This window comes from Melopsittacus undulatus, chromosome 1, assembly GCF_012275295.1.
Source record: "Melopsittacus undulatus isolate bMelUnd1 chromosome 1, bMelUnd1.mat.Z, whole genome shotgun sequence".
NCBI classification, from domain to species: domain Eukaryota; kingdom Metazoa; phylum Chordata; class Aves; order Psittaciformes; family Psittaculidae; genus Melopsittacus; species Melopsittacus undulatus.
The window spans coordinates 138,140,376-138,152,970 of NC_047527.1; the positions used below are offsets into that span (position 1 = coordinate 138,140,376).

General features: G+C 42.3%; 1 protein-coding gene across 1 annotated transcript in view; it reads right to left on the reverse strand.

Moving 5' to 3' along the window:
* The window catches only part of CHN2 (chimerin 2), a 166,584-nt gene that overhangs the window by 23,549 nt on the left and 130,440 nt on the right, over positions 1–12,595 (reverse strand). The window contains exon 7 of the mRNA XM_005144437.3: positions 1,385–1,462. Within this exon, the coding sequence (XP_005144494.2) occupies positions 1,385–1,462 (78 nt within the window). The remainder of the gene's footprint in view (positions 1–1,384; positions 1,463–12,595) is intronic.

Sequence of the window (12,595 nt, forward strand, 5' to 3'; positions counted from 1 at the left end):
GTCATGAGAAAATATTTTCTCATTAAACTAAAATAGTTTTGATATTAAATGATAATGAGGGTGAAACCCAGAAAAAAATGAAAACTGGTTTAATCAAGCAAGAAAACTCAGAATATTTCACCTATTTCCTTCAGTGCCAATCAGTGAGATAAATACTGACTTTTCTGTAGACTGGGTCAAGGAGGGAGAATGAGAAGAAGGATGCTATTATTTGCTTTTCTCACTAATATTAAACTATTGATTTACCAACTACAGCAAAAGCACTGCAGAGGAGCGCAATGTTTGCACAGTGGAATACATAGAAAAATAAGAAGTGAAGCTCTTTTGCTAAAGCAGGAAATCAGTGAAATAGTTTTAATCAGTGCTTCTCCTTTTCATTTTTTTTTTGACAGGCCACAATAAATACCAGAAAATTCTCTTTCTGCTAATGAGTTGAATTATTCTGACCGTGACCCAGATCAGCATCCTCAAGGATCATTAAGTAAACTGAGGTTTCAAAGCTGAGATGCATTCCTTTCTTGTCTTGCTACAGCCTCTTATTCTCTCTGTATCCATCCCGATAAGCATCAAACCACAATTTGACAGCATTAGATACAGTAACCGGCTGGCATACTCTGAAACCAGCACAGTCCTTTTGGCAAAACATTTTAGTACAAGCTGCCTGGAAGGTTTGTTTCCAAAGCTGAGTCACTTCCCTGCTGCAGCATGCCAGACACAGCACTTGGGGCAAGAAGCCTCAAGAATCTGATTTTATACATATAAGACAGTCAAAAGATGAACCATTTAAGCATCCCTGTGTTTGTCCAGCTACTTGGTTTAGTTCGACAAGCAAACACAAGCTCAGATGCTATAGCTCAGTGGGACTCTGAGAGCATTTCCTTAGCATATGGTGGTGGAACAAAAGCTAGGAAAAAATACCACCGCTGTGCTCTGCCTTATTGTTGGGGAGCACCCCAGCTCCCTCAACTTCTGAAAACAGAAACAATCAAAATGTTTGCAGGTAAAATCTTACTGGCTTCTGACAATTGTTAGGTTTTGAAAAGAGGTCCTTTTCTCATTTAAAAATAGTTACACTTTAAGATAAAAACTATAAATATGAAATACTTTGTTTCTGACAAAAAGAGAAAGAAGAAGCTGGGCAAAAAGAGCTAAAATGCCAGTCAAGTAGTGAAATGAGTAGCAAACCTGTTAGTTGGATTAAGTGCCTATGTAAAGATACATTAAAAATACAGTCAAGAGGACTTAAAGAAGAAAGAAAAATTATTTTTTCAACACTTTTCTCAGAGCTAATATAGATGATGTGTGAAAACCCCATCACAGTAAAAGTCCAAATGTGAGGCATCTAAACAGAACTTTTTAGCCAAAAATAGGAAGTTGTGCTTACCTTAAAATTGTGTGCTTTTTCATAGTTGAAGTGGTTGTCGTTTTGGGTTAAGGCTGCTCTTCTGACCAAGGAGGTGATCTGTGAATAGGCAAAGAGTTTCAGAGGTTGCCACAAAAGTGCCCCCTTGACTCCCACCTTCACCCCCAGGGCTACGGCCAGGAGCTCTTGGCGCTTCCTTGCTCGCTTTGACTTGTGAACAACAGCACAGTTTTTCTCATTTTCCAGCCACAGATCCTCTGAGAACATAGCGCTGGGATCCCAAATCTTTTCTCTGTCTTCCTCGGCGCCGGGGAGCCTGACTGTAGGCAGTACAGCACAGTTTGTCCAACTGCTTCTGATGTTAGACAGCAGATTTGAAGCAGCTGCAGCCCATTCTGCTGAGACCTCTGGCATGTGACTTGAATGGGCTGTCTTGTGGGACGGAAGGAGCTTCTGCATCTGAATAAGTAACGGCCTGTGCCGTGCGATTTCTTAAGGCAGATGTGTGCCTTGAACAATAGCCCGAATTCATACACTGAGCAACTTTCCTCCCCACCTCCCCTCCCCAGGCAGTGGTCTCCAGCTAGGTGCTGCCAAAATACAGGCTGGGGGGGGATGACAATGTTACAGTTTCACACCCAAAGGCATTTCAAGGGACAGATCACTTCAACTCTGCAGTGTGTTAAAAATGAAGAGACAAACAAAAAGCCCCAGGAAAGCCCACAGAAATGAATCCAGTGCTGCATCCAATTACACTCAGACTTATCAGCCAGCAGTCTGCATGCCAGCAGATTAAGCCCTTAAAACCATGATGACTGTTTAATCTTACAGAGCTAAAAAAAAATCTTTTCTTTTCCCTTTACTTTTCATATCCTATACAAAGGGAAAAATGCAGCAGCACTCCAAGCATTAATAGCACTTTTATGCCATGTTTTAAACTACAGCATTTTCTCAGTGTGCACTTGGCAGCAAGCAGCCAGCTCACTGTCAGGGAAAGTTGAAAACCCAGCAGGTTAGGAAGCCCCTGAGCCCTGTGCAGCACCCAAGAGAAGGCAGCGAGGGAGCTTCACATGGACTGGGGAAGCCCATGTGCACAGCTCTGTTTGCAGAACATGGTCTGCAAAGTAGCAAGAGCAGTTGTCCTTTGCTCTGGTTATGTGCTCTATAGATTTGGGGGCAGGGGTTAGGGGAGAAACTGATTTCTAATTAAAGCCCCGAGACAGGAGGGATCTGGACCCTGACCAGTCTGCACTACGGCTTTTAGTGTTACTCTGGTCACCTGATTTCACTTCTTTATGGGCAGATAGTTCCCCAGTCCAGGACATAGAAGATGGGTGAGACTGAGCATCCCATGGGAAGCACATTCAGTGCCCCCACCTGCCAGCTCCCCTCTCCTGTTCCCTTAGTGAGTATGCCCATTCTCCACCCATAGGAGGAAGATAGGGGTTATCTCCTCAGCAGAGCTCTCTGAGGTTTAGTTCTCTAACATGTTTCTAATGCTTGAGATACTGCGACAGGGCAAAGTAGGGGGTTACCAATGCTTCTGGGAAAACTGCGTCTTTGAACTAGAGACACTAAAGACCATATCAGCCTTTTAGAGTCTGCCTCACTTCAACTTACCCAGAAAATATGTGAAATTAAAGTATTTAATTCACTTATGCTAACTTGTGGAGTTGAACATGACTATTTTTTACCTCAGGCTGAAAAGTCAGAAGGTTCATCTAATTCATTTACTCCACCATATAGACTGCCTGCTCTTAGTAAAAGCAATGCTTTCCTGATTTGAAAGCCCATGGGGACAGATGGTTGGCTGTCAGTAACATCAGGCCATGCAATTTCATATAGTGCCCTACTTAGGGCTTTCAAGAAGTTGTGCAACCTGCAAAATCAGCTTCTAGGCTATAAAATGATGCACTTAGTTCTATGTATAGCACACTAAATTCCTTTCATTTCCAGGTAACTCACAACAGCTCTTTTTATGTACTCCCATCTCCAAAGCTTCTGCTCCCTGGCAGGGAGAACTTCTACACAACACCATTGCTCTCCAAGCATTTGCTGCCTGGCCTTTCCACAGGGCTTGGCACTGTTACCTGACCACTGTGACAACTGATTGTGATGTTATGTATGAACATTGCTCTGCCTGGATGAAATCCCTGCTGCTTTTCCCATATGTCCTCCCACTAGTGAGTCCTGATTTCTGCTAGCTCAGGAGCTTTATCTGCTTTCCAGCAGAAAAAGAATGACTATAGCTCCCCAGCTCTCTCTCAGTGTATATCAAGAGATGAGGAGTGCTGGCTTTAGGGATCTCTCTGACTCCAAAGGCCTCAATTTGGTCCACCACAAAGGTTACTTTAGAGCAGCTTGAAGTTCTTACCACACTCCTATTTCTTTCCCCAGTACCATTCAGAATGTACTTACATTTATAAGGAACAAAATCTCCAAACTAGCTCTAAGTTGTTAAGACATTTCTGAAGCTGTAGTATCTAAATCCTTGTATATACATAAGCTACTTTCTCTCTGACTTCCAGCATAACAGATTCAAAGTCAGAGAGGTTGGTTTCCTAATAATGCTCTAATATTTGCACTTATGCCACTAGACTGATTAAAATCCCATTATATAACCAACATATATTATGTAACATGGCAGATTTGATACTCAAACTACAGGTTTATGATGACTCATTTTGGAATTTCTATTTATTAAACTATTTTTGGAATATCAGTGTCATCCTGAGATCAGACGTTCAGTACTTAATGGAAACTCTGAGTGTTCAAACAGAAGCATTAAACTTAATAGACTTGGACGAGAACAGCTGAGTCAAACCAGTTCATATGACTAAGGCAGATCAGTATTTACTGTTTATCATATATGAAATTATATTTATCCCCTAGATTGCTTTTTCCGCCTTGCTTGGGCCCTGTTTAGATAGCTGTTTAATGGGGTCCCTTGCAAATACAGGATGTGTACAGAAAGCCACAGTGAGTGCTTCCTCTTAAGAAGCTTAATCATACAACTGGAAGAGGGTAGATTGAGATTAGATATTAAGAAAAATTTCTTCCCTGTTTTGGATGCTGAGGCGCTGGCACAGGGTACCCAGAGAAGCTGTGGCTGCCCCATCCCTGGCAGTGCTCAAGGCCAGGTTGGACAGGGTTTGGAGCAACCTGCTCTACTGGAAGGTGTCCCTGCCTGGGATGGGGGGGGTTGGAGCTGGATGAGCTTTAAGGTCCCTTCCAAACCAAACCATTCTATGATTCTGTACAATGCCCTACCAGGTTTGATGTCTAAAATGTTGCTGTAAAACTGAGATGAGCTGGACCACATATATAACCCCATCCCCTCTCTAAATATAATGTAAACAGCAGCAATAACAAATTCTCAGCAGCAACCAGTTCCAATATACTGTTGCCATAGGACAACCCCAGTATTCTCCTTTATCCGTCTTCTTTTTCTGAATACAAAATTTATTGCACACGGTGTCAACTCACTTAAAGAGCATCTCTTGATCAAGTTAGCAAGTTAGCTTGCAGCTAAGGAGAAGGATAGCAGTGGCTAAAAATATTATTTCTGGTTGTCACTGAATGTCTAAGCTAGTGAAGGCTGAAAGGCAAATATGGGTTGCCTGCATTTTCAGACCAAAGGATTTCTGCATAACGTATGATTCTAATTTGCTAGTTTCTCTGTAAAACACATGCACTGCGTAGCAAATTGGGCATTTACAGCAAAATAAATGTCACTGAACTAGAATAATAAAAATAAAGTGGGAAGAGAAGGGTGACTCAGCTGTTGGCCATTTCCAGCATGCCTTCACAGAGTGAGCTGAACCACACCATTGTCTCTCCCTTCAGAGACTGGCATCTTGTTTGCTAACAAAGGCCTCGGGGGTAGGAAAGAACAAATTGCAGTATGAAAAGCTTTCAGTTTTGTACATGTGGCATGATTTCTGTTGTAGTTGTGTGGGCAGCACTGAGAACTCACTGGAAGCAAGCCATGGGGGATCTTCGCATGCCGCCTGGCTCCTCCATGCCAGAGTTACCATGGCAGGAAAAGATGCTCCGGAGGAGCAATGGTTCTTCTCCTGCAGGCACTGCTGTGCCTGCCCAGGGCTGGCAGGGAAGGAGTATTAAATGGCATGTCCTTGGCTCACTGTTCTACCTGCCAAAGGGCACAACTATTGCAGACGGGAGCAGCATGTGCATGTCTCCTTGGACCACACCACTAGCAAAAGGGAGTTGCTCCATGATGAGGCATTGTGACAAATCAGTGACTGCTCACTAACTAAATACACATAACACTGCACATAGATACAGTCACAGGTCAAAGAAAGGCCTGTTTCCTTGCAGGCACAGCATACTCGGTAGTCTGCCAGACAGATTATAGTTGCTCAATTGCAAACACACCGTGGAGATGACACACGATACAGGAATCTCCCAGCTATCGGTATTTTCCCAGTTTTCTCCCACAAGCTCTTCCCACGATGTACTCAGGAGACAATGCCAAAGAAGAAGCTGTCTCTTAGGAAAACACAGGGCACAGAGGGGAAATGGTGGTGGAGGCTGGTCAGATACAGGCCTTTGACATACCACAGTGCCTCCAGCCTCTGCCTCCCACTGCCAGTAAAAGCCTTCTGTGTTGCTGAAACAGTGGGAGGAAACAAACTCCAGGCAGAAAACACAGTGTACATGAAGCAGAGCACAATGCCTGCAGAGTGGTGCTTGCCAACCTGACCTTGCAAAACCCACTTTCCTAAGAAACCCTTCCTCTGGCGGGAAGGCTCTTGACATCAATTAGGTGAACAGAGACTGCAGAGGTGAGCAGGGCCAGGAAGCTTCCGTCAGGACTTCTGCAGTCTTGCCCACTGAAAACCCAACAGTCTCTTGTTCCCAGCACGAAACTTCCTTTCAGGTGTGCTGGTGCTCAGTAAACTGTACACTGTCATTAAAAACAACCACAGGTTTTTTCAATGGATTAAGATGTAACTATGATTTTGACTTTTACTCCACTGAGTTTCAGCTTTCTTTTTTTAATAACCACCTCAGACTCTGCAAATCATGAGTCTGAGGAGCCACCAAAAATTTGCATAAGTGCTTGTGGCAGCAGATTATCTACAGTGAGCTCCTATTCTGGAGAGCCATCACCACCAGTCACACTTATCTTTTGAGGATAACCCACTTCAGAGCAATAGGAACTGCCCATTTAGGAGGACTCCTGCAGTAAATGCTCTGAAGCTAAAGTTATTGAATTTTAACCTTGACTTTTAACCTCTCCTATACCCATGTGATTGTCTGTTTATTAGCTTCACAGTGACCAGCTGTCATTTATATGTACTTCTTTCTTATAGAGTATTCAGCCCCCTCACCTGATGATAAAAGACATAATTTACCTACAGCAAATGGAAACATAATCTCCCTTAAACTTCAGATCCGCATTCTAAATCCTCCTCAAAAAGATTTTTATGTATGCAGCATCATTATTTTTCCCAAAACAATGTAGTGAACCAAATGGTTAACTGCTGTAGAATCAGCAATGCACTGGCGAGACTATTATTAAAAATAGTAGTTGCTGTAAGCCTCTTATACAGTATTAATACAATAAACTATTGTTTATTTTGGAACAACAACTGGAGGTTACATTGAGTGGTATGCAATTACACAGTCATCTCCAATAAAAAAATAATGGGTGGATTAAAACCTCTCGTGATGTCAGGCAAGTGTGTCAATGTGTTGTGTATTTCACATCCCCCACTGTCTTTAGTATGCCTGAAATAGTATTTTGATTTCTTATTTTAATGAACTATTATAAATATGCATTGTGTTACAAATGCAATGTCAGTATCAAAGAAGAACTAGTCCAGAATTAAGGGAAGGATCTAGGTATAGTATGAACTAATTCAGCAATTCCCTCAAATAACCCTGAAGAGATTAACATGATAACAGCAGGTCCAGCCTATTGGTTGCCTTGACTTCCTTTCCTCCCACTCTCTCTTTTATCCTTCCCAATCCATCTCCATACTTGTCAAGGTTATTAATGACATTTTCCTGGCGAAGTCTGTGATCCTCTCTTCTGTGCTTAATATTCATGACCCAAATGGCAGCAGAGGGATGAAAGAGCGAGTGCATGAACGCTAAGCAGGGTGGATGAGAGCAGAGCTGGACACTACTGCCATTGTGGCTGCTACAGTAGAAGAGACACACCAGGTCCCCTGCGGTAGGACTGGCAGGAACCACTTCATCTGCAAATAGGACTTTCTCAGGGAAACTGCACTGAATTTACTTCTGAATTACTTCTTGTTCTCTGTGTGGATACAACACACAGTTGACTGCAATGCGTGTGAATGAGTACTGTTATCACACTTATAAATGACAGCATGTCTATAATAACATCTGGTCTGTAGGCAAACAAAAATTCAAACGATTTTTATCCTGATATTTGTAAAAAAATCAGCAGTGATCCCACTATTCTGCCACGGAAGTTGCTTTTGCTGGTAACAAACCAGAATGTTTCTCTAACAATATAGCCATTTAAGGATAGGATGGATGGATGGATGGATACATGGATGGATGGATGGATGGCAGATGTCTGATCTAAAACACTAACCCAGACTCTCTTTATAACCAAAGGAGAAAAAACAGAAACCTCCAGACAATGATTCATCCTTTTATATGACAGATCAAGTTTAAAATGGGTGAGCACACATTACCTCCTTGCAGCTCTGTTATGGATTTTTCAAAGAAATTAGACGATCATGTAGAAACAGATAGCTTACTTTAAGATATTAAAAATTAGCTAAGATTAATGTCTCTTCGAACTCTTTCCTATTTCTATTATAAATTCAATATAAATTAAATAAGGGATCATTTATTTCATCAGCTTCAAATACACCTATAAGTAATTATAGAGCAATAATTGTATTTTGTTTTGGTTATCAGTACTTCCCATACTTCAGACCTGGCTAAGACTTCTGCTCTGGCAACATGGAATACCTGGTTTACCGTATAATTTGTTACACTGTATGTACTTCTATAGGTTTACCTGGGCTCATTGGATGAACTTGCACAAGAAGTATAACTATAGTGGAATCAGTCTGTAATTAATACAGATTTCTCATGCTGACTATATAGGTAGCCAGTATTTCGACATTTCACCCACAGAATAAATAGCCTAGCAACATAATGAACTTAATAGGATATACAGTGGCCTTTCTGAATTAGGAGGGAAGTGACTTATGCTGTCTACAATACATGGGACTATTAGCCAAGAGACAGAGATTTTAACAAATACCCTAAACATCATAGTTTTTATCCAGACCCCAGTGGGTGCTGGCCCAGCACCATGTCAGCTATACATGTATATGATGTGTTCATCTTTTCATGTTTTTGTTATGAAGCTCCTGCTTTCTGAAGAAACAGCACCTTGTTTAGGAAAGCCAGCTTGCCATTGATCATAACTGTCATTGCCCTGCAAGGAGACTGCAGAGCTTGAGCTAGAGCCAAACCTGCTGAGCGACCAGAATGAAGTGGAGCAGTTAATGTGCTTACTTCCTGGTCTGGGAAGAGAGAGGAAGGCAAGAATGTCCCCAGTAAGAAAGGTGATGCCTCCGAGTGCTATGCAGCACCCTTGAAAGGATGCGAATGGGGCTAGGGGCACCATAAGTGCAGCAGTCCTGCCCTCTGGGCCCTTTCAGCTGGCTCCGTGGGGTTGTCATTAACTATAACTGCTTGTGCACTGAAGGAGCTGGTTGAGTGCCATGCTCAATCACAGGGTTAAACTGAGGACCACGTTTTGTGAGACTGCATGAAGTCTGTTTCATGTCAGGACATCAAATGAATGAGCTTGATAATAAATCCCAGTGCTATAGCCGGTGGGCATAAGGCCTGCATGTTTGACTGTATGCCTCATTACACACCTCAACACACACACAGAGCACTGAACACAAACACCTACATCCTCATATTCGAGATTATTCTCATTTCTCTGCCTCAAACACTACTACACCCTACAGGCAGGTATTACCCCAGAGCAGTACAGTAACCAGCTATCTGCTCTGTACACAGTAAAATTTAACACAACAAATATAAATACTGTACAAAAAATAAACCACATAAATTTCTTTTTTTTTCTCACTTCGGTTTCTGATACCCTGTGCTGGTGGGAGTAAAATTCTGTCAAAGTGAGACCAATCCAACCCTGCAGCATATGCTCCAGACTGAATCTGATGGACCATAGTCAGAGCTTCTGTTCGTACAGAGAAGCAAAATCCCTCCCCTCCTTGGATTGTGACAAAACATGGAGAGAAACAGGCTTCAGGAAAGTTTCCCAGAAACCACAGACTCAGACAGCAATGGGATTTATGTTTAGAGTCACTAACCACTCAGCAGAGCCAGCTGATCTCTGGGGGGGCTGTAAAGCAACACCAAGAAAACTGCCAGAATGTAAAGCATGCTGTGGAAGTCTTGGGAACCAACAGCAGTGCCCTAAGTTTTGCTCCAGCTCAAGAGAGCTTAAAACAAGGGAATTTAATGTGAGTTAAAGAAGACATTTACGTAAGTGAAAGAGAACAAGTAATTTTTGAACCGGCAATTCATGAAACCAGTGATCATCTTGTCTAAAGTACAATGGAAATCTATACAATTGTTCCTGGACAGGAACTGTTTAGGAGTGGAGTTTCAATGGCATTATTCACTGCTCATTTAGCACTCACAGGGACATGGGAATAATAAGCAATTTGAAGGGAGGACAGTGCAATCAAGCATCAAGCATGCAAAGCATTAAGCAGGCACCAAGCAGCAAACAGCGTTTTTTCCCAGTTTTGGCAGTTTCTGTGTAGTGTGAAAGAACTCTAAAGCTTTTCAAACTTATAAACAGTGTGACTGAGTTACACTGCTGCTCAGCAGGCAGGACACTTTTGGTAAAATGCACAATAAATGACCTAGAAATGTAGGCATGCCTTTTCCATCATCAGTAATATTTCTGTCCCCTTTTACTACAGCATCTTGTGACTTCTTCCTGTAAAAACACATAAACTAGGTAGACAATCAACAGTGAAAGGAATTATTCATGCCACTTAGTACACAAAGTAGGCAATTAGCAAACAAGAACACAAGTTTTCAGTTTGAAAGAATACTTTTTAACAAGCCAGAGCCATTGTACTTTACCAAAAATACTGTACTTTATGTCTGTGAACTTCTATTTCAGTATCCTTTATGAACTGCATGGCAAAAAAAAAAAGGCAATAGGGAACCATTTTCCATGTGCGTAAGTGGAACTGTGGAATGGAAGGGATCACTGGCTTTGGTGCTGAGCCAGCCATGGCTGTCTTATGGCTTGTCTGAGCTAAGCTGTATATCCATGAATGCCTCCGCATCCCAGAATGTGCTCCCTTGAGGTGGGAGCATGCAGTGTTTACAGCTTACCCATTTATGAAGTATGTGCTTCTGTCCCATCAAGCTTCAAGGAATGTCACCCTGTCCATGAGAGACAGGGTCAAATCCCAGATTGTCATCCCAAAAGAAATATGACCCCTGGTACATCTCTGACTAATGGCTCCAAAATGCATGTTTGCTTAGAAACAGAGCAGGAATCCATGCAGACAAAAAGTGGTGTGGTGCTAAAAAGATAGGAGGGTTTGTACTCAACTATGATCATTACCTATTTCATTATGTGTGAACTTTACCCCATATTTTATGTTTCCCCTTAGAAAGGTTTCTATCAGCTTCTGTTCTCCTTATGGATCCAGCACAGAAAAAGAATAGCTGGGACAGGAATAGTACCACTTGTTGAAAAGTAGAAAGCCTGAGGAGTTTGTACCCTCCTCCAACTTGCCATGCAGAAAAAGCAGCTCAGAGCTTAACCAACTTCTCCTGGATGTGGCTTCTGAGCTGCACTCAGCTTCCCTTTTCCCACAGAGGAGCTAGGGAACTACTGTGTGCTGCAGGCTGCACATGAAAAACATGGTTCACTGAGCTTTTACAAGAGTGTGTTATAGGATACGCACTTGAGATCACACTCTTTGAACTTGTATAAAGTACCAGAATGAATCCAAGTTGTTTTATTTTCCCTTCAAAAGCACTGTTTTGTGTCATGCTTGCTTTGCCTGCTGCTTGAAGCCGGTTTTGTTACTCCATTACCCTGTGGGTAAGTAGCAGTGTGGCTAGCCTTGAAAACACACATGCATTCCCATGGCCAGTAGAGAGAAACTCAAAGACTGACCCCACTTCTCTGCTAGTGAATGAACACATAAAGGCTGCATAATCCGTGTTTTATTTTCCTGTACAGGTGTCATTTGACCCTGATATCCTTATAACTCCCTATGACCTGCAGCCCGCCGCCCTCTGGTCTGAAGCAGCAGCTTTTGTTCCTGCTGGCCCACCATGCACAGCTGCTTCCATCATTGTTTGGAGGGGGACAGATGGCTGTTTTCAGCACAAAAAGGAGATTAAAAAAGAAGCAAGCAAATGACATCACTATCTCCCCTGGAATTTAATTCACAGGGCCTATGGGGCTACCACCAGCATGAACTCAAACAGCAGTCGGCTCTGCCCACGGAAAGAAGAAAGTCTGTGTTTTGCAGAAGGCAAGACATTGCTTTTGAGAATGGTGTTTCCACCACCCTAACATCTATATTCTTTAACAGCTCTCAAGTCAAGCTGAACAGACACTGCCCTGTCAGCAGCAGTATTCTGAAAGCAAGACTGATACTGTACCCTACCTCTATCCAGGCCTGTACTTCAACTGCAGTAACGTGATTTAAAGCTTATTTATTTTGTTTCATTTTGATGAGGAGTTAATAAGAAATGGTTGGGGAAACAGGAAGCACAAGGAGTTGCACCAATCCTGCTAAGACATTTTGTAGGTAAAACATTTCATTCATATTGTGTAGCCCCACTTCAGTCAATGGAACTAAACAGCACAAAGTTCGAGTTGTGGAAGTAGTTAGCTTTGTAGTCACTTTTCTGCCCTGAATTCACCATCAGGTCTATGAAACCACTCTCAATTCTTCCCTTCTGGACAACAAAGCACAGCAACCATTGTGGCACTACACAATGAATTCTCTGGAGAACTACTAATACCTTCAAAGGACTGTGTATACAGAGATCTTGTCCAGCTAAAGTATTTTCTGCAGCTAGTGTTTATCTGAATTTATGTTTTATCTTAAGTATATTACTTGATCACTGCTTGGGACAGAGGAATTTGGCCTCTGTGTATGCATGGTACTTGGCACCATCTGTACCAAA